We start from the raw sequence: 26,644 nt of genomic DNA on the forward strand, positions 1-26,644 counted from the left end.
TGATTAACTAAATTAACATAGGTTGGCCTTTCATTAATTAGATCTTACTAAGAGTTTTATATTTACAACATTCAATATAATTTGACAGATAATCATTTTTAATCTTAGAAGCAAACGGATCATAAAAAATATGGTTAACGGGTTTTATGTCTAAGATCAATCCAAATATTTTTATTAGACTAAAAACAAGTATATTTCAACGAAAGCGAATAAAAAAATTGGTGTTATTCTTGAAGACAATAAAAAATATCAGGATAACAAAATAATCTAAAATTTCCAAGTCCGATCCGAACCTAAAATAAAATCAAGGTCCTAATCCAACCAAATCCGAGGACATAATTGTCCAACTGACCCGAGTTTAGTCGGATTGAATTCGGCTCTGCCCGTGCAGAGTTATAAAATTAATAAAATTGTTAAGAAACCCAAAGCATAGACACATTACATCGTTTTTTTTTATTTATTCTACTATATTTATGTCACTAAATAATAAAATGGCCAATTATTAAAGTATGTTTTCATTCCATATTTCCGTTCTACATTCAATGGTGTGAATCAACCCTTTGCCCATAATTCTCATATCTTCAATGATAGAATTAATATCCGAGACTAGATCGAAGCCAGTTTCTTCATTCGATGCTTCAATATCGGTCTTTATAATTTTCATTTTAGAATTGTTTAATGGAGTTTGATAAAACAGAGTTGAAGCTGATATATCGTTCTAACATTATATATGAGAAAAAAATATAATTTTTAGTTTTGTAAAAATAACACATCTAATTCGTATATTTATTTATAAAAATGTAGGATGTTTTATAAAATGAATATATAGAAACTAGGTATTTCGTATTAACATTTGTAAATTCATAAAAGTGACAAAGGCCAATCTTTTATACAAACATAGTTACAAATGGACATGTCCTTCCTCTCAAAAATCTCCAACCATTGAAATTATAACAATATTCAAACCCTTATTAAATATTATTGTGCCTCATCCTCCTATTAACAAAGATTTTATTGAAAGATATTTTGAATGGAAAAATGGTCCCACTATAACTCTACCCAATAAATCTAGAAACCTAATTTCAATTGTTACAAAACTTATCACAAAAGAAATAACTTAAATTGCTTAAAATCATGGGAAGACTTATTAACCTTCTCTGGCAAATGTCTTAGACCCCATTATATGAACAAATAAAATCACACATAGATAATTTTGACACTATTCAAATGATTAACTACAATCATAATGTTAAAAAGCAAGTAGATGATATACATAAATGCAAAATAATATCAAATAAAATAGATCAAGGTGACATAGGTGGTGCAATTAAACTTATATCCTCAAATAACCGTCTTTATCCTATTAATGAAGAAACATTGCAACTATTGAAACAACTACATCCCGAGGCTTCCACCGATAATCTATCCATCCCTCTAATCCACTGTAATTTTTACCAGTGACGAAATAGTCAACGCTATCAGTTCTTTCAAAAATTCAGCAGATGGTCTTGATGGTTTCAGACCCTCCTATTTTCAATACTTAATTAATTCAAAAAATCCTTTCCCATAGTTCTGCCATTAAGGTTTTAACAACTTTTTGTAATAACATAATTAATAATGATATCTGAATACAAACTCACCAAATCCTTTTTGGTGCACGTCTAATTGCTATATCCAAGCCAGATGGTGGTACCCGTCCCATTGCAGTAGGCTCCTTTTTCAGAAGATTAATAGCTAAAATCATAATCGAACGCATCAAACATGATGCTGTCAACATTTTAAAGTCTCATCAACTAGGTTTCGGGATCAAGGGCGGCTGCGAAATAGTGGCTCATACCTTAAGAATATACATAGAAAACCTGCCACCAGACTGTAATATGTAAAATATATTTCAAAAATGCCTACAATAGCCTACATCGTACCTCTTTTAAAAATTTTTCCATGAAACTTTTCCATGTTACTGTAAATTCATTGAATCCTCATATGGCTTTCAGACGCCTCTGACATATGGATCTTTTCAGATTTTATCCCAAGAAGGCATCAGGGGATCCATTAGGACCTCTTCTTCTTTGTTTTGGAATCCATCATCTCATCTACCAAATCAAACAAAATTTTGACCTAGATCTTAATCTATGGTATATAAACAATGAGACCATCTGTGGCCCCTCAGCTAATGTACTTAGCGCCTTAAAACACCTGGAAATCAATTCCCAGGCTATCGGCCTGGTACTCAACATAAATAAAACAGAATTATGTTTTTTAAACAATAAGCCATGAAAGTTGGAAGCCTACAAAATCATTGCTCCCAATAGTTTAACCCTACTTGGATCCCCATTAGCTAATACTACCAAGTCAGTAAGTTTCCTTCATAACATTTTTAAAAGCTTTTACAGCATGGAGCACATTCTATGTCACCTACCGGCAGACCAAAGTTTATTTTTAAAAGGCAAATGCCTTCATATACCTAAATTTTTGCACATTTTCCGATCATCATCTTTTTTCAAAAACAACGAATTCATATCTATAATTCAGGATAAATTTTAAATATCTATAGAAAATATTTTAAACCTAAATTTAAACTCATTCAATTGGTCACTTGCTCAGCTACCTTCTAAACTAGGCGGTTAAGATTTTTTGCCACTCAATTTTTTATCCTTATCATCATTCGTATCATCTAGATTATCAAACAATTCTATGATTTCTGGCTTCATATGCCCTACCGATCGTTTATTAGATGACGCAATTGACAAATGAGGCAAATACAACCCATTAACACTGACTTACCATCAATCATCATACATAAAAAAAATTTCGCACCTTTAATCTCGAAATACCAAACAGATATATCAATAAATCCACCTTTAGATTGCATTCAACTCCTTCAATTATCTGACAGACTTGGTGGTCATGAATGGTTAGAATCACTCCCTAGTCGTAACCTTGGTAATCTCTTAGATAAACAACTGAGAGTAATAGGCTGTGACATCGTACAGCCACATGCTTGCATCAAATGCAAATCACCCGTCGATTCAAAGGGTAGGCATGGCCTTAATTATATATTTATTCAAGGGTGACACCAACGCCACACAGCAGTAAACCATGTAATAAAAAGAAGTCTAACAGTTGCCCACATTTCGAACAAACATATCTCAAATAGATGGCTTAAGACCTTATGGTATGACAACCATACCTTGGGCCCTCGGTAAATCACTTATATGGGATTACACATGTGTCTCGTTATTCCCCTCAAACATAAATATCAATCTAAAGGCAGAAATTAAAAATTTTTAAAATTTCATATTCACTCTAGTAGTGACCTCTACGAACGGGCATTTTTCGCCATCAACATTTAAGTTTTTAAAAAATCTGGGAAATAAAATACGGTTTTTTACAAATGAATCCTGACAATTTCTTTATTCGCCAACAAATTCAAATTGAAATTTTTAGAATGGTTCCTTTTTGGGGACTCAATTATAGAATTTTATTTTTAATTATATAATTATAATTTTTAACTATGATTATGTAAAATTTGAAAAATTATAGTAAAAGGACAATAAAAAAAATTCGATTTGTATTAAAAAGTAAATATTTGCGTTAAATTTAAATCTTTACATTTAACAATTTTAAGCGATAAAAAAGTTGAAAATAGATCTAGAGTACTTAAACTAGAAGTTTGCAATTCGAAACTTAAATCGCCCACTCATGCCTTACTATCTAGGCAAGTGTGGGTGGCGGGTTAAAATTATTTTTAAAATTAAGCGGGCAGGTGAATATATTTAAAAAAATTTCGGGCGAATAAACAGAAAGAGTATAATTATTAAGAATAATATTGCAGATTTTATAAGTTGTAAAAATGTATTAAAATAAAATAAAGATCCAAACCAACCAATCAAAAGATTTTAAAAAACTGGGCAGGTAAGTTAAACAAATTTTTAGATAATGGGCAAGCAGTAAATTTTTTTTAAACCATAGATGAATGGCTTTAAAAAAACTCTAATATTGGAGGAAGAGGCATTCGGAGTAAACCTCATCATATTGCAAGACTAACTCCAACAGACCATTATGTCTGGAAGCGGAATATAATCCACACCCTAAAAACATTTATTTATTAAAGAATTTCCTAAAAAACATTTTAAAAAGCTTTTACTTTATTAATAGAGGTAAGTTTATCATATACATTGGGTTTCCATACCACACCTATAATATCCCCGCCAAATTTGTCGTTGAAAAATAGAGCCAAATGACCGAATGTGTTCTATAAAAAATTATTTCAGATATTTCATTTAATTATTAATTAAACAGATTTAAAATATATTACAAATAGTTTTAAATTATTAGTATAGTTGTAAACATATTTGTTAATACTTGAAGAGTTAAAATTAAACAACATTTTATACTTACATCATAACTAGTATCAAATCAATTTTGTCTTTAATAATAGTGAAGGTCAACAGTCCGGTAGAATCGGTCTTAGACTGAAACTGATTGGCAGACTAATCTTTTTCGAGGACCGCAGTCTAGATTGGTTTTTTATTAATTTAAATTTGCCCCTACCATTCATATATTTTTTTATATTACTTTTCTAGAGGAATTACTTTAGTTTTTTAATTCTTTTTCTTTTATGGTTATTTTATTTTGCAATATACGAGGAAAACATTGCCAAAAAGGCATTTTACTTTTACTTTTAAATTTAATATTTGTATTCTTTATTATATTATTCGTATATGATTTGGTATTGTTAACTTAAAAAATTCTTATATTTAATAAATAAAATAAGAATTAAATTAAAGAAAAACGAAAATATTTTTAAAATAACAAAAAAACCGTTTGATCTTTTTATTTAGAACTACGACCTGGACCGCTTTTTTATTTGAGGGACGTGCCCCGATCCGGGCTATGTGTATCAATCCGGCTCAGGCCAAAGACCGTGACTTTCACTATAATGAAAAATAATAGAATAAAATGAGTAGAACTCTATTTTATTCAATGAGTATAGCTAACATTCAATTCATCCATATATATCTGGATCGGGTCTAAATCAATCAAAAAATTGTCAGGAAATCTATTATTATAATTTCCTGTCATATCTTCTTTTGGCTTAATAGGCATAGATCCATAATTATTTTTAATATTGGAAAAAATAAGAGGGCTGTAAAGTCTCGAAGGTTTCATTATGTTTTGACTGCAACGGGTTATTTTCGCCTTCTTGAGCCTTATTAGTAAATCGTAATCTTTAAGGGGTGTTTCGAAGATGATGTTCTAAAGAAATTAAAGAATTTTATATTAAATAAATGTTCAAATAAGTTTTTATTTTTTCAAAAATGTTTCAATATTGAAAAGCAGTTTAAAAAATCGTCCCTTGAGGCCATAAGAAGATCTGAAGCTAAATTATTACAAAAAAATGATATTTATTAACAAAACCAAAATAATCAATTAAAAATTATCAAATTTATATATTATTAAATTGATTATCTTCCCGCAGTGCTTATTATTTTCAAATTTGTAATAAAATTATAAATTCACTGAGAAAATATTTTAAAATGTAATATAATTCTTATTTTTAAATCAATTAGAAACTTAAATAACAAAATTAATAGTATAGTATACCTTCATATGTTCTCCGCGGCTTATAATGATATCATTAGAAACATTCACATTTAGGCATGGTTCATTCAATAAGTTTTCGTAAACTTTCCTAGCCAAAATTAACGTTCTTCTGAACACCTGTGAACTTGGGGCTAGACTCCCATTAATAAATTCGTTAAAATATTGAGAATCCGAGCCGAAATCAGATTCTTGTTCAGTACATTTGTCCTTCCGTGAGGTGGTATTTGTATAATCCAACACTATATTTGGAATATTAGGAAATTTTCCTTTTATTCTATGAGCTTTGAAAGCCAGACGTATAGAGGTCACGTCGTCGTAAGAAAGTGAAGAATTAAGTAGAGGGATGAAATAAGGTTCCATGTCGAAATCGAAGGTAGAAAGGCAATGTAAGAATCGTAAAAAGCCTAGGGAAGGACAACTTTTATTTTTATTTATTTTCGTTTTTTTTAATAATATTTATTAAAATTTTGTTTACCACCTTCCGTAATATTCTAATACTTTTTTTAAAGAATTGTATGATAAAATTCATCATCATCTTAATAAATTTATAAACTCGTATATTCACTTAATTTTTGTAAATATAAAATAATATCTAAATCAATTATATGAATGCCAGAATAAAATTAACTTAATTTGAGGAAAAGGTTCGGGACATAGAAATAACTTCGAAACAAATATATCCACCCATAAATCATCAATCGTTGTGGATTTGATATTTGAATTCATTGCAAAATGATAAAAATATTCGTTATGACCTGAGAGTAACATATGAGCTGCCAGCCAGCGCTTAACTAAACGAGTTGTAAGGCCGTAATATGGATGAGAAGAATGTAGCTTTAAAAAAAAAATTGATAAGCCAATTATTACCGTCTTCTATTATAAAAATTTTAAATAATATTTAATAACTAATCACGAGTGAATAACTCACTGGCTCTGACCATTGTTAGTTAAGTCATTTTTTTTTTAATTTAGGCTCAAATTAAATGGGTTGTTACGTAGCCCTATGCTCCTCCATTCTGACACCAATATATACTATTATTTTCAACTAAAGAAATTAGCAGCAACTTTTCAAAAATGCAACTTATTCTATCATCTATGCCTATTTTAAGTTGATGAATTATATATATTAATTGTTCCTTCGTGTACGTTCATACAATTTTAAAAATCTTCCTACTTTTATTCATTCGAAAATAAAAAATATTAGTTTAACATTAATCCGAATTTTTTAAGAAAGGGTTATTTTATTAATCCACATCTGAATTTTTTTAACCACTGTCCTATAGTATTTATGTTAGCAGTAATGTGTTATTTTTTCAACTTTAAATCCTATTTTGAGCGCATTATTTTAAAATTAGAACTCTGATTTTCCGGAAATGTATTCCATTATGTTTGAAATACCTTATGAATTTCAGACAATTTTGACATGATCTTTTGAACTTAATATAACTTATATTAGTTTTTCCATAGATTTTTTATATAAATTATAAATGACTCAAAAGATAACTATAAAATTATCTATAATTCATAAGATAGGTATTCTCATTTCCAGTAAAATCAGATTTTTAAATTAAAAATATGAGCTCAAAAAATGATTTAAAGTTGAATAAATAAGACACTTCCAGAAAAAATACATTGCCGTTAAAATATATAATTTATTAATTTGAATATTGTAAAATTTCGTTGAAGAAACAAGAGATGGGATAAGAAATTCACAATATATAAAATTATTAAAATTTTACTTGTTTTAAAGATTTAAAAGTATAAAAAAAATTTTTATAATAAATTTAAAAGTATCGCCGCTGATGGTGATGAGACACCCTATAATTAATCTTCAATATTCTTTTTCTCTTCGTTTTATTCTTTTTAAAAAAAGTAAAACAAAAAAAATTCACGAATCAAATAATGATCTAAAGATCATTATTAATGTAATAATAATAATCAATCAGTTCTTTCAATATTAAAACATCTCTCAAAAAATTATTTTATTAAAATAGGAGCAAATAAAAAAAAATATGTAAAAAAGTTGTAAATATAATAAATATTATTATTTATATTTTATAGATTAACATAAGTACGGATGTTGTTATATCATCATCCGATTCTGAATATTGCCATAGCTCAAATATAATAAATACTTTACAGTAACATCCTATATTCGGGGAATTAATTCATTAATTCTATCCTTACCAAATGCAAAATGTGTCCAAAAAAAACTTCAAAATCTCTAGGTTCTAATTTAAAAAAATACTTGATAGTGGTGCTGTAAACATTTCTAAAAAATAGAACGCGTTCAACGTTCATTGACCAAAATCGAACGTGTTCACGTTCGCTTTCAATAAAAAGGAAAGCGTTCACGTTCGTTAAAAATTTTATGATAAATTTTTTTTTAATTTAATTTAATATAAAAATATCTTATATGTTTTAACACAATATATTAGCCATGTTAAAAAATAATATAGTTTTATTTTGATAAAATAATTATAAATACAATATAATATAGAGAATAAAAAGATATTTTTGTATATAAAAAAATTTTCTTATTAATTTTCAATAACAATTATTTTTAAAAATTTCCATCTGATAGACAGGAAAGCTTACGGCATTAGCTATACTAAAAAAAAGAGCTTTACATGGGCAGATAAGTGGATTGCGGTATCATACATAATAAACAACTCTTTTAACGTGGGGAATTTATTAAAAACATTTATTGTTTTGTCTTATGCTTCAAAAAATCGAGATAAGCTATCCTCCTCCAATCCATCCTATACTTACTTCCTCGTCAAAAAAAAGGATATCTCGAAATTAACAGTTCTTGCATTTTCATTTCTAGGGTTTTGAATGCATTTTTAGAAAAACGCTATAATTTTATTCTTTATTGGTTCGTTCTGTGGAAGTTTTATCCATGACCCTTAAAGCTTAAATACCGTAGGTATAATTGCAGAAAGAACATATTGATCTTCATATATATGTTCAAATCTTAAAAAATAAAATATATGATATAATTTGATAGTGATAGGTTTAATACCTTTTATTAATCTCATTTAATACTGCGTCTAAATGGTTAATCATATCTTAGGCCACTAATTTTTTTAATTTTAAAATAATTATCGTTATTGTTGGTGTCAAATAGCCCAAATGCATTCTATCTTCAAATTTAATGATTTTACTTAGTTATATTATATAAAACAAAATAATTAATATTATAATCAAATGTCGTTATAAATAGGAACTTGAAGATTTTGAAATGATATTATACTTTTGGGGCACATTTTACATTTGGTAAATATTGAATTATTTCCTTCAATATAGGATGCTACTGTAAAATATTTATCATATTTGGGCTATGGTAATGTTAATTTGTCCGATTTTGAATTTTCAAATCAGATGATGGTGATGAAATAATAATATCCAAGCTTATGCTAATCTATTAAATTAAAATATAAACAATAATATTCAAATTAATAAACTATAATAATGGCGTGTTAAAAAAATTGATGTGAAAAAGAAAAAAGAGTTAATTATAAAATATAAGACATTTTTCTTAAAAAATTCGGATTAATATTAAATTTTCCAAATAAATAAAAATAAAAAGTGTTTTTAAAATTGAACGATTAAATTCGAACGCGTTCGTCATAAAAAAGGAAAGCGTTCACGCTTAAAATTCGTCAAGAATAAAGAGAACGCCGTTCATCATTTTTTTAAAAAAATCGAACTTCATTCACGAACGCGTACGACATTACTTGATAGTAATATTTATTAAAGTAACTCGTTAATAATTTACTTTAGATAGTTATATTTCATACTTGTCAAATTATTATGATTAACATAATAAGATACTACATAAAGCAAAAATCATTAAATGTAATGTAATATATTAAATAACATAGATATAAAATAGTTGAAATCTTTTAGAATTTATTTATTTATTTTTAGGGTAATTCTTTGAAATTATAATCTAATCCCTATTATTTTTAAGTTTTTATCAAGGATTTTATATTTTAATTGTCGAACACAATTTAAAGTATTTTAAATTTATATATTTAATAAATAATTAAATTTTATATGATATAAAAAGGTTTTTATATATTAAAAATTAATATGAAATTATTTTTATAAATAAATATTTTTTTATTCATTTATATTATATTGTGTTAAAAAATAATTTATATATATTTATTTAAATATTAAATAAAAAAAATTTTACATAAAATTTTGAACGAACGTGAACACGTTCCTTTTTTTTGAAGGTGATTTTTGTCAATAAAACTTTTTAATGTTTGATTCTCATATTATCTTTATTAAATTGAATAATTATTTATTTATTATTTTTAACTGTAGTATTTTTATTCGTGTTTTTTCATCGCAAGATATTTATTTTGTATAAAATTTATATTGTAATAAAGGAATAGATGTAATACAATAATAGTAGCAAGTTGAAAATTCAGGGCAGTAAATATTTTAACTGAATCAAAGAAAAATATCTTTCAGAATATGATTATCAAGACTATAAAAATCTAAGGATTAGGGTAAAATTATTAATCAATAAAAAAAGAGATTTTACTGCTAATATGGCTTTGGACAAGCGTTGAACGACATTTAACCCTTCGAATAGATTGGTGGTTAGTCTTAATTGAGGTGGGCATACGAAATAAAGCTTAAATGCATATCCAGAATGCATGACTTCCAAGTGATATTGGCTATTTCCATTTCGTGACAAATTATTTAAATGGTGAGATTTGACTAAAAAACAACGATCAACCTTGTGGGCTAAATGCCGTTTGAGTTCGATTAAGAAAGCTATTATGAGTCTTGACAATGCACCGGCATAGGTCATAGGTTCTGGTAAATTTTATCGAAAAATAATTTTTATGAATGGAATTAATTTAATTTTATATATAACCTTTTTTAAAAAACTCTGGGATTTGGGGTGATATTTTGTTCACAGACTAAGGTTCCATGTAAATAAAGAAATTCCACATCATCCTAACTTTTATCTCCGTATTTTAATAAATATCAAAGGTCAAAATCAATGCTAATAACGCTACTTTAAAAATGTAAATTTTCTTTAAGAGAAGATGTCTCTCAAAATTTTCTTCTAACAAAGAACTTTTTTTTACCAAAAACACCCTTGGCTAAACTAAATAATCTTTCAAATGGAGAACTGGATGGGATAGAGGTATACGAAGATGGTTTTAAAAGAGGGAACTCTTTAATCTGGACTAATCTATGAATTAGTTTATTTAAAATGTCAGGAGCATAAAGATGTCATAATTTTGATTTCGAAATTTAAATAAATGAGTGCAAGAAGTGAAATTATTTGAATAAATTTAATTCTTTTAAATATATCTTTTTATTTACTCAAATTATAAATAAAATAATTAAAATTAATTATACTCATAATTTTAACATATTAATTCAAAAAAAATTTTAAGGTAGCTAATTTTAATATAGCTTCTCAAAAAAAAATCGTTACCGATCGCTACTTAAAAATGCAGCACGCTATTTTAATTGCTAGTTTAACGGCATAGTTATAATATAAAAAATAACATATTTTTAAGATTATATATAGATTGTCATTCAAATTAGTGCTGTTAAATGGCTAGATTTTCAAAAACGGCTAACCCAATATTTTAGTCAAAAAATATACATATGCCAGGAGATTTTCTCACAGTTGGCAGAAAGGTTTAGATATCTATTAACGAAATCTCGAGGTTTGTGTAATATTATTTTAGGTAAAATCTTAATATAAAATTGGTTAAAATTCATCTGTTTAAAAACTCTCAAATAAATATTTACCAAAAACTACATAATTATAACTAATGATTCACATATCAAAATAAAATGTATACAATCCATAATTTTTTTAAAAAATAACATTTTTTTTAAATGTTGTTGTCCAATTAACCCCATTCTAAGTTCATAATCCTTTTAAAAAATAATGAATTTTCCCGATTATTATAAAACTTTAAGCAAATTTTCACTAAAACCAATCAATATCTGTATAAAAAATAGGAATGCCAAGTTTTTGTTTGCATTGTAAAAATCAATAAAAGCATTAAAAACAAAGATTTTTTTAGCAGGAGAGTAATTTGTCAAATTTAATTTTTTTTGCATAAAATATTTTTTTAAAAAAAATTAGCATCGGCAAGACACTCAGTCTCTTATGTAAAATAGTTAATCGATTAAATGGTGGCGGCTAATTTATAATATGCAAAAAAATTAATTCTATAAATTATTGTCCTTTGTTTGGAAATTTTTAAAAAAAAATGCTGAAAATGCCTAGGTAACCGCTTTGGAAAAGTTTTGTTTGAGTGACTGAATACTGTTTAATGTTCTTATATAATTTATTAATTATGGTCCAACTCAAGGAAATTGCCATTATAACAGCTGATTCATTTAAAAATTTGTCTGTTTAAAATGAAAAGACTTGTCAAAAAAATGATTAAATTTTATTTAAAACCATCTTTAATCTATGTAAACCCTTAACCCATATCTCTCAAACTTTTTATATTAACTCTAACCCATACCTCTCAAACTTTTGATCCTACTACTTACTTCAGATACTTGTTTAATTTAAAAAATTTCTCTCAGTTGAACCTTCCTTGAGTTGAGCTATTATCGATATATTAGTAGAGAATGTATAACACATATTTTGTAATATTTTAATCTTTATTGGTAAGAAAATAAACAGTAAATTGAATTATTTTTTAATTTTTGTAAAATCTAAAAATTTGCATATGTACTATAAAAATATCATATTGTTTTTTTAGTGTTTTCATCGAATTTTCCCAAGAAAATGAAAACCGGCATTACAATCTTTTTATATAGACTCACTGACGTTTGCCTAAAATTTTATAGAAATCGGAGAAACTTATTATTTTTTAAAATATGTATTTTTTTAAATGACACTCGATTAAGTGTAAAAATTTGTCATTTTTTATACTTTGACTTGACCTTGAATCTCCAAAAATATAAGAACCAGGATGCTAAAATTTTAACATTGCTTTAATTAAGTGTACCTTAGTAGGTTCACAAAATTTGACCCAAATTCCAAGAGGTCTGGGCAATCGCACGATTTACATGGAATAGCCTAATGGAATGATTTATTTAAACTGCAGGAACATAAAATATGTTGATTAATTATTAAATAAATCTAAGTTTTTTTAAAGAATTGATAATTTAAAAACCTCTGATATATTCGTTTAAGTCTTTTTGTTTCCGTGTTATTTTCAGATTTTTATCCATTTTCTCTTCGCTTCTATAATATGAACTGAATTTAGTCTTAATTTTAACATTAAGGGTTTCATTCGTGAGTTTTATAGGCCATTTGTGGGTAGATTCCGGCCATAGTGTTAATAGAGTGTAGTTTATATACGTGGGTTGTTTTTTGCTTTGAAAAGTAGGATATTTTCTAAATTTGAAAGGATAGCCAATTTTTTTAATTGGTCTATCATTGGGTGCATTTGTACCTGTAGTTTTTCTTTCAGCGTTAATTTTATAAAGGGATTTACCGGGCTTTATTAGAGGTAAAGGTGGAAAAACCTAGAAGAAAAAATAATTAGTGTAATTATATAGAAAACTTTCAAATAACACGAGTTAAAATAAAAGCAAATTAAAGCATTATATTTTTTAAAGATGAATGGCACCTTAAGTAAGTTGTTAAGGTCATGTCATTATACTTGCTAACGAAAAAAGAAAATTATATTATACATGAAATCTCCATTAGAATATCTTTTATTTTTTTACCGATTTGATGAAAAAAAACGTCATGTCTGGAGTCCCCTATGGCATGCAATTCGAACATAAATAAATGTGTTACTACTTACAGCCAAAGGGTGGTGAAAGTATATGTGGACATACAGAAAATTGAAATGTATAAAAATCTTCATACTACAAACACCAACTATTATAAACAGGTAAATAATTATTAAGCATGTAAAGGGTATGCGTATGCCATTAAAAAAATGAGAAAGGGGCGGAACACAAAAAATACTCAAGTTAATAAATCAGCAAAAAATTTGTTATTAAAAATCCTTAAGTTTGTTTAAAAGTTAACCAAACGAGAAGAACAAGACCTTATAATATAGGGATAAGAAAAAGGGTCACCAATAATGGTAATGAGAACAAAGGGAATCTCCTTTGCAATCAAAGTATTAATGAAACCCAAATCTCAATGCCATCATTATAAAAAAAGGGGAACCAATAAAAAATGATGGCCACTATATAACTAAGCAAGCTATTCACAGTCATAATAAAGGCTGGTCTATCTCCATGAATATCCATGTGCGAAAAGGCCTAAGAAAAGGGAAGATTGTCAATATATTATTCATATCAAAATACAAATAAAAAGAGAGGCAAATTTATAGCCAAAAAGAGACTTTAAAATATATGATGAAAATATGTTTAGAGGAAATTATCGTAATTTGATAAATTGTGGCAACCTCGGTTCTTCTAAAAATGGAATCGTAACCACCCAGCACGTTGCAAATTCCCAATGGCAATTGATTCCTCAAATCTTCCATCAATATTTTGCACAAGGAATCAGTGGCTTTAATAATAGGCAAAAAATTAGATTCTCCGGTTCCATAATTGTCTTTTTTGATCCGTTTAAATAAATCATTACTTTTGGAATAGGCTTGATATTGATTCGTATAGGTGATGTTTTTTGGAAAACGATATTAACAAGATTAATAATAATATATATAAAAGAAAAGATATTTATATGTTTATTTTGACAATTTATGTTTTTTTTGTTAATCAAAATCAATATTATATATATTCGGAGAAGGATAAAATTCGTTTATATAACGTTCTTTTACTCCTTTTTTATCAATAATGATACATGTTTGATTAAATAAATAAAGTGTAATATTCACAGGCGTAATATAATTATCTCTCAACTTTTATAAATTGTCAAATCAACCAAAAACCCACGGTCATTGCAAAAAGAATTGTCTATATAAATTTAAATTTACGAGTTGTTGCGATTTCCTTTATAGAGTTATGTTTAAATCCAAGAACTTTGGAGGTAAATTTTTTGATAAATTTCAAAGTTAGACCCATTCTTTGTATTTGAAACCGAGATTGATTATAATCAACATAGTTTTTGAGAGGGTACAGCATATCGAAACCGCAATGTCTTTAACGTAAGGAAAATAAGTATTTTGATTTTATTTTAGTCTTAGACAGTAACAAATTAGGATATAATAAAACAAAATATGCGAAAATGTTTTTAATCGCTTAAATAAATTTTTATTAATTTTTTCGTGTGTGTGCATTTTCAATGACATGACTTCCTGACATATCTTTTATAGTTTTTTTAAGTAAAACAACAAATTTGATAACAAAAAAAGAATAGATGCTTATAGAAATTTTAACAAAAAAACATTGCTACTTTTTATTTTAAAATATCTAACTTTACTTAAGAATTTTTCGAAATTGTTTAAAAAAAGTTTTTCTTAAAAAAATCAAGTCACCGTTTAAGCAAATGGCATACGATTCTGTAATAAGGATATGTGCGCTTATCAAAACCGTTGACAATCCCGGAGCTTGAATCGAAAACTATGGCTCTTTTAACGGTTCCATCAGAAAATTTGCGTGTTGAGCACAACTCAATACCCCAAAAATCTATAAAATTCTTTTCTTCCTAGTTTTTTTCCCATGAGATAGGATGATTTTTTTAAATTTAAACTTTATTAAACCCTTTTATAAAATTTATATAAATAATAACAATATGTTGTTGTATATGCAAATACATTTTGAGAAATTAGAATGTTAATTTTTGGAAGTTATTATTCATAAATAAACTGAAAACGAATATAATATTTTTTTGGGGGGAATTATTTTTTTGAATGAACTTAAAATTAACATAATATTATTTTATATATTTTCATATATTCAAATTAATTGTAAAACAATTATTATATATATCGCTTTAAAAAGTGAAATAAAACACATAATATGATTAATAAATTTTTTTAATATAATTTGGATTCTTTATCGAATAAAGTGATTTTCTCTAGTTGTAAAGTTTTTTTATTCTTTGTTATATTATATATTTGTTTATCCTAATTTATTTAAATATATTTTATTCTTTCTTTATTTAGATTCCAATATAATAATAATTCTAATTGAGAGTTTTAGTTAACATCGATAATAATTTAATCAACTTCTATACACAACTTCAACTAAAGCTTGCAGCCACCTGCAACATTTGTGATTCAGAATATTTTAAAAGGAGTGTAAAAAAAATAAGATTTAACCATGAATGAATGTTATACTAGATGGATATATTTTCTTACACTCATATTTCTGTCCTATATATAAAAATTTACTTGGATTCTGATTGATCTAATATTTCGGTTAAAAATCACTGAGATAAATGACCAGAGAAGCCTAAGTGGCCTCAAAATTCCGATTAATATCACTTAATGATATTTAAATTATATTGTATCTTTGCATAATATAATTTACCTTAGGGTCAGAGTCTATCTGAGGGCCCTTTATGACGAAAACGTTAGAAGATTTTGTAAATGAGGCATCGTTAGGGGGTTTAAGCAATATGCCGAAAGTCAGTTTGATGTTGCTACAATCAATGCCGGCCCAAAAATCGTTGTTATTAAATGTGTCGCTTGTATTTAGAGGTATCTGAATTTCAGGGAAATAATTTTTTTAAAGAAAATATTTATTTATAATCAGGATTTGGTGGTATTATTCGGGTATAATAAATAATATCATAATTGCGAGACTCAATGGAAAATTAGTATATATATTATATCTATGTTTTAAATTTATTAAAGAATGGGATATGGCATTTTAAGAAAATTATGGATGAAGACATGAATATACTATTATATAATACATATTTTTTTTAAAAAACAACCGGAATATAATTATTTAAGTAAAAAATAATAGCTAATCAAAACATTATAACTACCTTGAATAAAAAATAATTGACCCTAACTCAATTTAGACCATTTACATTTTTTTTAAACCTGAATAAATGGTTCGGGCTTAAGAACTATCAATTTAACAAAATCTTTCAATCCCTGATGAATAATCGAAAGAATTTTGAGTTTCAGGGCTCTGTATATATGACCATTGTCTTCGTCGATTATAGCAGGATTCAATATATTTTTGCCTTTTATCCTATCTTTGTATTTGTTTACAGGAACCGAAATTCTTTTCAGGGAAAATCATTTAATATGGCGATTTATCAATTTACTTAAAAATAAATCAAAATTAGATAAATATTCTATCATATGATTTACACTAGCACTGGAATATAAATGTCTAATAGGAGCGCAAAAATAATTCCTTAATACTAAAAACAATATAAATTAATTTATTATTCAAAATGTTTTATCATATTCATTTTTAATATCATATACTCAAATTTAAATATATAATAATTTTTTAATGTATGTACATGAATTTATTTCCTAGTGTTCACCAGGGTTGCCAGACTACCTGATTTTTTACTTTAGTCGCCAAAACATGCCCTCAAATATTTACGCTCCCTCCCAATTTTCCTAAAAAAATTCTCCTATTTATTTTTAAAAATATTTTAAAATATAAAATAATTAAAAATAGCTTAACCAGAAACTTAAGCTACCACTTTTGATTTTAATTCAATCATGCATTTAAAAAGGCATCTTGTTATATTTATTTTTTTATCCATATTTTAAGAAAGGTAAAAAACTTTCCAATTTGAAATATAATAATAATATTAAATATCTTTTCATTTTAAAACAAATTGTTATGATAAATCATATAATAATAACTTCCTCTGATACTGATGACTATATAATTTTTAGAAATCAATCTATATAAAATGATACTTTAGAAGTTTAAAGTAATTTCTTATTTAAAATTTTAAGCCTAGTAATTTTTCATTACTTAAATAAAGTTACTCCTGACATTTCATTTCTTTCCCAATTTTATTCACATTAATTTAAATGATATAAATTAAAAATTACAGTTTAAAGACAAGCTTAACATCCAAAAACCCGGAATTCCATTTATTCATGGGTCAGAGAAGAATACAATTTGTATAATATGCCATAAAAAATTTAATATCAGCCATGGATGACTCCATGATATTAAGAAAAATTCAACAAAGCAAAAACTTATATATAATTTAAAAATATGGAATAATCAGATAATACTATAGTAGCCGAAACGACATTCATCTATCACATGATTGATAAAACATTCGCTTAGTTATTTATCTACGGATTTCTAATGTTATATATCCTAGGTCCTGAAACTAAAAAATAGATTTAGAAGATTTGAAAAAAAATCATCCATTTTCACTATTAACGGATGTATAAAATAATGAAAATACTAAAAAAAATTCCCAACAATGGTGCGCTATTTTAATAAATAAAAAATATTTTAAGTAAACTACTAAAAAAAAATTCATCGGACTCGGAGAAATCAAATGATATTGCGCCTATACTTGTGCAGAACCTTGAAGATTATAACCTTTCACTATCAAATGTAACAGCGATTTGTGCCGAACGGATGTGAATTTCGGAAAAGGGCAAAGTGTAATGACTGAATTATTAGTTTTGAATGAATACCCCATTGGTCGCCTGCACCATACAATTTACAAAGCAGGATGAAAGAGGCATGCTTCATTATCAATAGACATTATATTTGCTATGAAATGTTAACGATGAATATTTCAGCTTATCATCGTTGGTAAGCATTTTAGTTTTATCGTGATTATATTTTATTTTCAAATTTATAAAATTTATTTTTTGTATTATAATGATGCTTTATGATTTTTGGATTATTTTTAGTTTATAGTTATGATTTCAAACGTTATTATGATATTTATAATTTTTAAAAAGTGTATTTTTAACTTATTATTTTTTTATAATTAGTAACTTCCCTATAAAAGAGAAGCAAATTGAAATGTAAAATTCATTTTTTTTTCCTTTTTAAAATTAATTTTTATAATTTAAAATTATTTTCGCTAAAGGTAAAGAGTATCGTTTCAATAAAAGATTATTAATATTTTTGTGTGATTGTATTGGGAGTACATTCTAGAGAAAGGGGCGGACAACTAATAGTCAATAATCCAAAAATCATGAAGCATCATTATTATCAGGGACCCGGAGTGAACCGTAATGAACCGTTAAACCATTATAAACCGTTATAAATATCAGAACCGTAACCGTAATCGAACCGTTATAATTATTTTTTGAAGGAGTAAAAAGTAGTGTTGTTAAACGGCTCATTTTGAGCCGATTTTTAAAAACGGCTAACTCAATAATTCATTCAGAAAAATATTACCTAAGCCTGAAGATTTTGCTCATGGAAGGAACAAAGGTTTATACATATATTATCGAAATCTTGAGGCTTAGGCAATATTTTTCTGGCTAAAATATTGAGTTAGCCGTTTTTAAAAATCGGCTCAAAACGAGCCGTTTAACAATACTAGTAAAAAGAACCTTTATAAAAAAAGGTTAAATCGGTTCAGTTTTTATATTTTAGGAATCAAAAAAATTTGAATATCCAGAATTATATAAACTTGCTCTTATAGTACTGGCGGTTCCCGCAACACAAGTTTCTGTAGAAAGGGCCTTTACGGGGCTAAAATTTGTGTTATCGTCACAACAAACAAATATGAATCCATTTATATTAGAAAATATATTACTTATAATATATTTAAAAATGAGTTATTTTGAATTTTATATATTTTTTTATATACAATTCATAGATTCTTATAATATAAATAAATTAGACGATGGTGATGCTTCAATAAAAAAAAAAAATTCTAAACGTAATGAACCATTATGAACCTTTATAATTAGCTGAACCGAACCTTTGTAAATTTTTTCTTAAGAACCGTAACCAAAACGTAATCATTATAATATTTTACATACTGAACCGTAACCAAACTGAACGTTATAAATAACGGTAAATCTAAAAATAAAATTATATAAAATAAAAATAACTCAAAAATCGCAATAAATAATGACTTTACAAAAATCAAATTTTATAAATCTAAATCTAAATATAAAATATAACTTAATAATTCTAACATAATTTCTCTAGAATGTACCTAACACAATCAGACAAAAATATTAATAATCTTTTATTGAAACGATACTCTTTAGCGAAAATTTTAAAAAGGAAAAAAAATGAATTAATTTTATATTTCAATTTGCTTCCCTTTTATAGGGAAGCTACTAATTGTAAAAAATAATCAAGAAAAATAATAAGTTAAAAATACATTTTTTAAAAATTATATGTCATAATCACGCTTGAATCATAATTATAAATAAAGTAAAACTAAAAATAAACTAAAAATAATCTAAAAATCATGAAGCACATTATTAAAAAAAATATATATATTTTATAAATCTATAAATAAAAAATTATCGCGACTAAAAATATACAATATAATCAAGTAATGCTTACCAACGATGATAAACTGAAATATTGTCGTCAATCACAACAATGCTGAATTCAGCAAAACCAAAAACAGGGTGGGATATTTTTAAAAAAAAACTATGGATTCTCAAGTTTGAATGGTCCGAACTTTTATGAAATGTTATAAGAAAATGGCTATCATTAATATTGGATTTCGAAAGACTTTATAAAAATTATTTAGTTGTTATATCTTATTTTTTATCCCAAAAAAATCCCAATTCAATATTAAAATTATTTTTTGAAAATGAGTTGGTCTAGTTATTAATATAGAGACCTTAAATACGAGGTTAAAAAATTGGAATCCGAAAATTCAATTGCAGTGGAGATCACTTGAATAAATTAGTTACAACTTTAAATGCTGTCAATAATTTTTATGGCTCGGTTGTATACCTACAAAAATACGAATCGAATCGAATAATTCCATTATTTGTATATTCGAATTATTCGTTTAAATCGAATAATTTATTATTCGTATTCGTATGAATAATAAAATGATTATTCGATTCGATTCGAAAATTTTATTTACCATGAATTAAAAAAGATCTATTATAAAATTTATTTTGTAAAATTTAACTAAGGATAAAGACAAACAAATTTTATTAGTGAGACAAAATAGAAGATACATATATAATATATTTATATAAAATGTGGAAAAATCAATATAATATTCATATCTATAATGTAGAAGATAAATCTGACAACAGCCAATTTTTCAAACATAAAGTTTTTCGGATTGTTTCCTCCTTTAACGACATTCTGTATTTTGTAACCATATGAGCTCCAACAGAAAAGAGTCGCTCACATGGGGTTGAAGATTTCTGTATCGACAATATGTCCCTCGCCATTTTAGATAACACGGCATTAGCAATATTTTACAAATAAAGTGGTAAAAACTTTAGGCAAAAAGTCAAATTTATGATTTCTCCATCATCAAATGAAAGAGAAATATTCGGTTTGCCCGTCATTCTTGATGTGATGGGATTAACAGTTTATTATAATTGTATATGTTATGTGTTATATAAATTACCTTCTTCGTCCATCTCTATCATAAAAGAAATTTCTAAAGTAATGGTCTATTATGAGATAAATTAAAATGGAGTTTCAAAATTTGGGGCAATATTCATTATTCCACTAGGAGATTTTATTAAATTGAAATAATTTCAAATAATTCCTAATAATAATATATGATTTATATATGATTATTTTCCAATATATATTAATACTATAAATTATTTTAGTCGAATAATCTAATAGATAAAAAATTATTCGACGAATAATATATTTTCCTTATTCGAATTCGATTCGAATTTTCGAATCGAATAATTGTGTTATTCGTATTCGTAAAATACGAATCGAATCGAATAACAAATAATTCGTTTTAGGTATACTCGGTTGTAAGATAAAATCTTATAAAATGTGATGATCATGATAAAATCATATCAATTCAAAATAAAGCTAATAAATTTATTTTAAAAAAATCATTTCATATTTTTTTTAAAAATAGGTATTTACAAATAAATGGGGAAATCTAAGAATTATGATGCTTGATAATAAATTAAAATTCGAGGAAGTTGAATTAATAATAATCAAACTTAATATATAAGATATCGAATTGGGTGAATTATTTTAGGAATTCATTGCTTTAAATACATTTATACAGGGTGCGAACCCGGCATTTGGCCAGGTTCGGTTCGGTTTAAGGTTAAAAAAATAGGTGGGTTCTGTTGGGGTTCGGTTCAGGGAAATATTTTTAAATCCAGGTTCAGCTCGGGTTTAAATTTTTGAATTGATAAAAAAAAATTCTATATTTAAATCATAATTAAAAAAACTAGATATAAATTTGGTAAAAAAAAAATTTTTTTATTTTATTTATAGGCAAAATATAGTTAAAAATACAAAGCATAGTCATGTATAGATTTAAAAAATTTTATTTTGACGTATTTCTTTAAATTAACAATATCCAAAATAATAATTTTTACTTTGACTTGTTCACTTTCATTTTCCTCTAATTAATAATCTTTGAGAATAAGTTAAAAATTAAAAATAATGGCGTAAATGAATTTAATTGTTTAAAATTTATTAGCAATCCAATAGGAATCTTTGAGAATAAATTTTAAAAAATTTAAAAATGGAGTAAATGAATTAAGTTTTTTAAAATTTATTAACACTTCACTTAATTGGAAATTTGAAAATATTATAAAATGTCAAGTAAATTATTAATATTTGTATTTACAATTATACAAATATATTAATTTAAACAAAACATTGAACCCAGTTGAAACCTTAAATAATCTCGGGTTCGGTTCGTTTTATAATTTTATAAAAGGGTTCAGGTTCGGTTCAGGTTCAAATTTTTCTCCCAATAACCTGGGTTTTCTTCTCCAAGTTCGGGTTCACTTCGAACCCCTGCATTTATAAAACAAAATAACAATTTTGAAAAAATATACATTATATTTTCGTTACCACAAACGCTGTTTCAGAGTGTATATTTAGTTTAATTCATTTCTGGAGCAAAGATCGTAATCTATCTTTATTAGTTTAATAAGCGGAATTCGATGAAGAATTATTTTAATTATACTTGTAAAGATTTTAAGGAATATGTAACAAAATATAAAAATTTATTTAATATAAAATTTTATGAAATATATGAATGAAAAAAATAATATGTATTGATTTTTTAAATATTTTGATGTATACGTATGTATTTTATATTTAAAATAATATACGATCTTTCTTTATTTTACTATTGTGTATTAGATATATTCATTTAAATAAAGAAATAATTGCCAGGAAAAAAAATTAATATTATTTGCTATAAAATTTTTATGATAATTTCTCCCAATTTTTATTTGAATAAATCTGGCAACCCTGATCTTACTCATGATATAAATTTCATAGGTAACAAAGCTTATGGACATTATTCAAGAGTCCTAAAATTCAAAACTTAAATACAAGAAACATTATTGTAAATAAAAAAAAACATTTAAAAGCTATTGTAAGAAACATTGTGCAAGCAAATGTAGTATAAAAAAAATTATATATCATTTTTAAAAATAAAAAAACCTTAGTATATGATCAAAGGATAATTCAAATGGTCTCTGGGTCATGAATAGCCAATGAAATGGTTCAGGGTGAACTGATATATTTAATTGTTCCAGAGTTAACTCAACTTCGTATTTTATCTTTTATATAAAAATTTTTAAATGATGTAATCAATATAATTATGAATTTGATCTAAAAAATTATTAGTCTGCTAATGATCATTTTCAAGTACTACTATATAAACATACTATTTAAGTTTAACAACTGATTATATACTTCTTATTGGGTGTGGTATAAATAAATTATTTTTGCTGAACTTTAAGAAAAATAACTCATCTAGTAATATGAAGAGTTAATGAAATTTAAAATATATTATGGCAACCCAATAATAGTCAAATTTAGTAAAGTTCCAGCAAATATTATAGTTGCCTGTGGGATCTAAAAACACTACATCAAAATGTGAATGGAAAAGTTTAATTTTTTCTTCAGAAAGTAAGATAGATTTGGCATTTGATTCATAAAAATGCAATCCACACTTTGTCCAGTCTTGAGAGTCTAAAATAAAATTTCATTATGAATAAATTATAATAAAATTTGTTTTCAACAATATATTAATTAAATTATCATAAATTTACTTATATAGAACAATGCAAGTTTGAAAATTTGAAAGGGTGTCATATTTTGATTTATCTTTTGAGTTTTATATAGCCAAATCATAAAAATATAAAAGATGTGACCCAAATTAAAAGAATTATTAAATTTATCATCATAATTCAAGATATATCTACTCTTTGCCCATAATTTTAATAAAATTAGAGCATCAATAACTGGATATGTTTTATCACCAGCATTACTAATAATATCAGTGAGATCAAATAATTTGATTGTTGAGCATATTTGATTTGATATTATTGAATTATAATATGGGCTTGATGTTAAATTGTCATCCTTTATATTGCACTTATTTGGATTGAAGCAGATAATTTTAAATTTTTTCATATTACTAAATAGCTCTGATTGCATGGTTTTATCAGTTTTGATTAAATCAGGCAAAACAATTATCCTAAATGTTGGAAAATGCTGAGATTTTGTTAATAAGTTATTGCTGGTGCTATTATCAATCATTTTAATGGTCAATAAAGGTAAGAATTGCAAGCACCCATCATTATTTAACCCTCCAACTTCTATATAAAATTTACAAGATATATTTTTAAATTTTTTATTAAGATCTAATTTTTGACACAATTGTGAACCCATATAAGAAATATAACTCATTCTTTTTAAAAAGTATTGATAATTTAATTTATCATTTTCTTTAAAACATTCCTATATTTTTATATAATATAATTAACATAAATAAATAATTACTGAGGGCATTTTTGTTAAAATATCGATTGTTAGATCAGATTTTATAAATGTATAATTTGTGTAGCTCCCTATTAACTCAATAACTTGTGGAGGCTTAAACAAGATATCAAATTTAGCAATTTTTGTGTAAAAAATATCCAATTTGTTGTTAATATTTTCCCAATAGTTTTGCTGTTTATGATTAATTATTAAAATATATGTATAGGTATACCTCATCAATCCCCGATTCTGGAATATTTTGAAGAATTTTAATAAATAAATTAAGAATCTCTTGAATTTGAATATTATATTTATAATTTTTGTTTTGTTGGCATACTTCCTCAATCTTTTAAAAATATTATAGTAAATATTCTAAAAAAAATTATAAACTTGCAAATTTAGAAGATTTAGAACTTCGTCGTAGGTTTCATAATCTTTAATTTGAAGATTGTCCAATTCATTACTTATAACTTTAAATTTTTTAGCTTTACTGCTAAAGATTCCTGACATGTGCGTTCAAATATGTTCACTATATTGTATAAAAAAAATAGATTTGAAAAATATGGCTTGTCATATTACTATTCATATTACCTGTCAGATTACGATCATGGACAGCTAACACATATGTTTAAACTTTAATACTGGAAAACAATATAGAATGACCATTTTTATATTTTATTTTGATTTTTTGATTTGGGTGGAATCTATTTAGGAGTGAACAAATATCTGATATAAGAAGATTGATTATGCGAGATATGGGTTAGAGTTAAGGGGGTTAAGGTTAAGACTTGAGATTAATAAAAATAGTTTTAATATTATTCAATATTGTCATTAATACACTCTTGAGTCATATAATTATAAATAGAAGAATAGTTATTTAAATTAGTTATTATAACATAAAATTACATTGGCTTGGACCTAAACGTTAGTGTTGTTAAAGTTGGTTTTTTTCGACCACGACCCCGAGTCGAAGTCGTAAAAATTCGCCAAACCCATAGCCAGGGTCGAAAAATCGACCACGACCCAGCCCGATTAAATGGGCCTGTTGAACCGACCCAGGTTGGCATACTGGGTCGGCCTGCTGGGTCAACTTGCTGGATCGGCCTGCTGGGTCGACTTGTTGGGTCGGCCTGCTGGGTCGACTTGCTGGGTCGACTTGCTGGGTCGACTTGCTGGGTCGACTGGGTCGGCCTGCTGGGTCGGCTGGGTCGGCCTGCTGGGTCGGCTGGGTCGGCCTGCTGGGTCGGCCTGCTGGGTCGACTTGCTGGGCCGGCCTGCTGGGTCGATTGCTGGTTCGACCTGCTGGGTTGGCTTGTTTGGTTGGCTTGCTGGGTCAATTTGTTGAATATATAGAAAATTAAACTAGTGTTTTAATCCGGGTTCATTGTTTTTGATATTAGAAAGATGTTTTTTTTTAATTTATTTATTAAATTATAAATTTTTATATCTTCTTATCTTATCTATAACATTGGTCATAGATCTGCCGAAAGTAAGCGAATGTGAATTATAAGGAGGCCCACCCTCCCTATAATTTTGCTAAATTTTTTTTCTCAGGGATACCAACACTTGTACATATGTATATTTATCAAAATGAGTGGAATTACGCCCTATCCAATTCGTAGTTCTAGAGTGATGTATAGTTATGGGTGTGAAGGGGAAAAGGGTAAGAAAATAAAAACTATATCTTCTAAATACAAAATAGCTATTAATTATTTAGTTAAAAAAAATTTCATTTTAGATATTGTATTTTAAACTAAATATTATGTAATCAGTAAAATACATATGACTTGATAGATTTTCCCTACGTTATATATTCTTAACTTCACTTTGTAATCGGAAAAAATTATATTTTGCTTCTCATAGTTTTTTTCTAACATCAAATTTATATACCTTTATCATACTATTTGGGTCTATAAGTTAAGGTGCCTAGTCATGATGAATATTAATCTTATACGAATGTATAAAATAACATTATCATAAAAAATAAAATTTTATCGGTAAGATATAGTTAATTTAAAACTAGAAAACATTAATTTAGAAATTAACAGTCTGATAATATTTCCAACGTTAATTTATAAAATGGCGTTAAAAAAATTTCAACTTCATTTAAAGATCTGTAAAAGGTTTACAAATTTAAAATGTAACTAAAGCTTAAGTCTTGGCAAAAAAATTGTTTATATTCGATTTTATTATTTTTTTATTT

General features: G+C 26.1%; 1 protein-coding gene across 2 annotated transcripts; it reads right to left on the reverse strand.

Moving 5' to 3' along the window:
- Positions 1-444: 444 nt before the first annotated feature.
- On the reverse strand, positions 445-24,964 carry LOC135930974 (nucleolar protein 6-like). Of its 2 annotated transcripts, XM_065467792.1 has the most exons (18): positions 24,832-24,964; positions 24,674-24,787; positions 24,463-24,633; positions 23,730-24,420; positions 23,477-23,649; positions 23,116-23,234; positions 16,602-16,788; positions 16,081-16,254; positions 15,084-15,253; positions 14,583-14,746; positions 14,049-14,242; positions 12,795-13,149; positions 10,169-10,446; positions 6,236-6,441; positions 5,608-6,025; positions 5,002-5,259; positions 4,148-4,255; positions 445-718 (listed from the first exon to the last, which is right to left on the reverse strand). In XM_065467792.1, the coding sequence occupies exons 1-18, from the start codon at positions 24,949-24,951 to the stop codon at positions 503-505; spliced, it is 4,116 nt and encodes a 1,371-aa protein (XP_065323864.1). In that variant the 5' UTR covers positions 24,952-24,964; the 3' UTR covers positions 445-502. The 2 variants fall into 2 exon arrangements, with proteins under 2 accessions (XP_065323864.1, XP_065323865.1); XM_065467793.1 differs by lacking the exon at positions 5,002-5,259.
- Between the last annotated feature and the right edge of the window lie 1,680 nt (positions 24,965-26,644).

Source organism: Gordionus sp. m RMFG-2023, chromosome 1 (genome assembly GCF_954871325.1).
Source record: "Gordionus sp. m RMFG-2023 chromosome 1, tfGorSpeb1-WG-v2, whole genome shotgun sequence".
NCBI classification, from domain to species: Eukaryota; Metazoa; Nematomorpha; class Gordioida; order Chordodea; family Parachordodidae; genus Gordionus; species Gordionus sp. m RMFG-2023.

What these genes read in the sequence shown, in the direction of transcription:
- LOC135930974 (XM_065467792.1), bottom strand. Translation starts at nt 24,951, where the DNA reads ATGTCAGGAATCTTTAGCAGTAAAGCTAAAAAATTTAAAGTTATAAGT. An exon ending in CCATTTTTAGAAGAACCGAG is followed by an intron (nt 13,150 to 14,048) that starts GTTGCCACAATT and finishes TTTTTCTTCTAG; the next exon opens with GTTTTTCCACCTTTACCTCT. An exon ending in AACTTACCTCTATTAATAAA is followed by an intron (nt 719 to 4,147) that starts GTAAAAGCTTTT and finishes ATATAATGTTAG; the next exon opens with AACGATATATCAGCTTCAAC.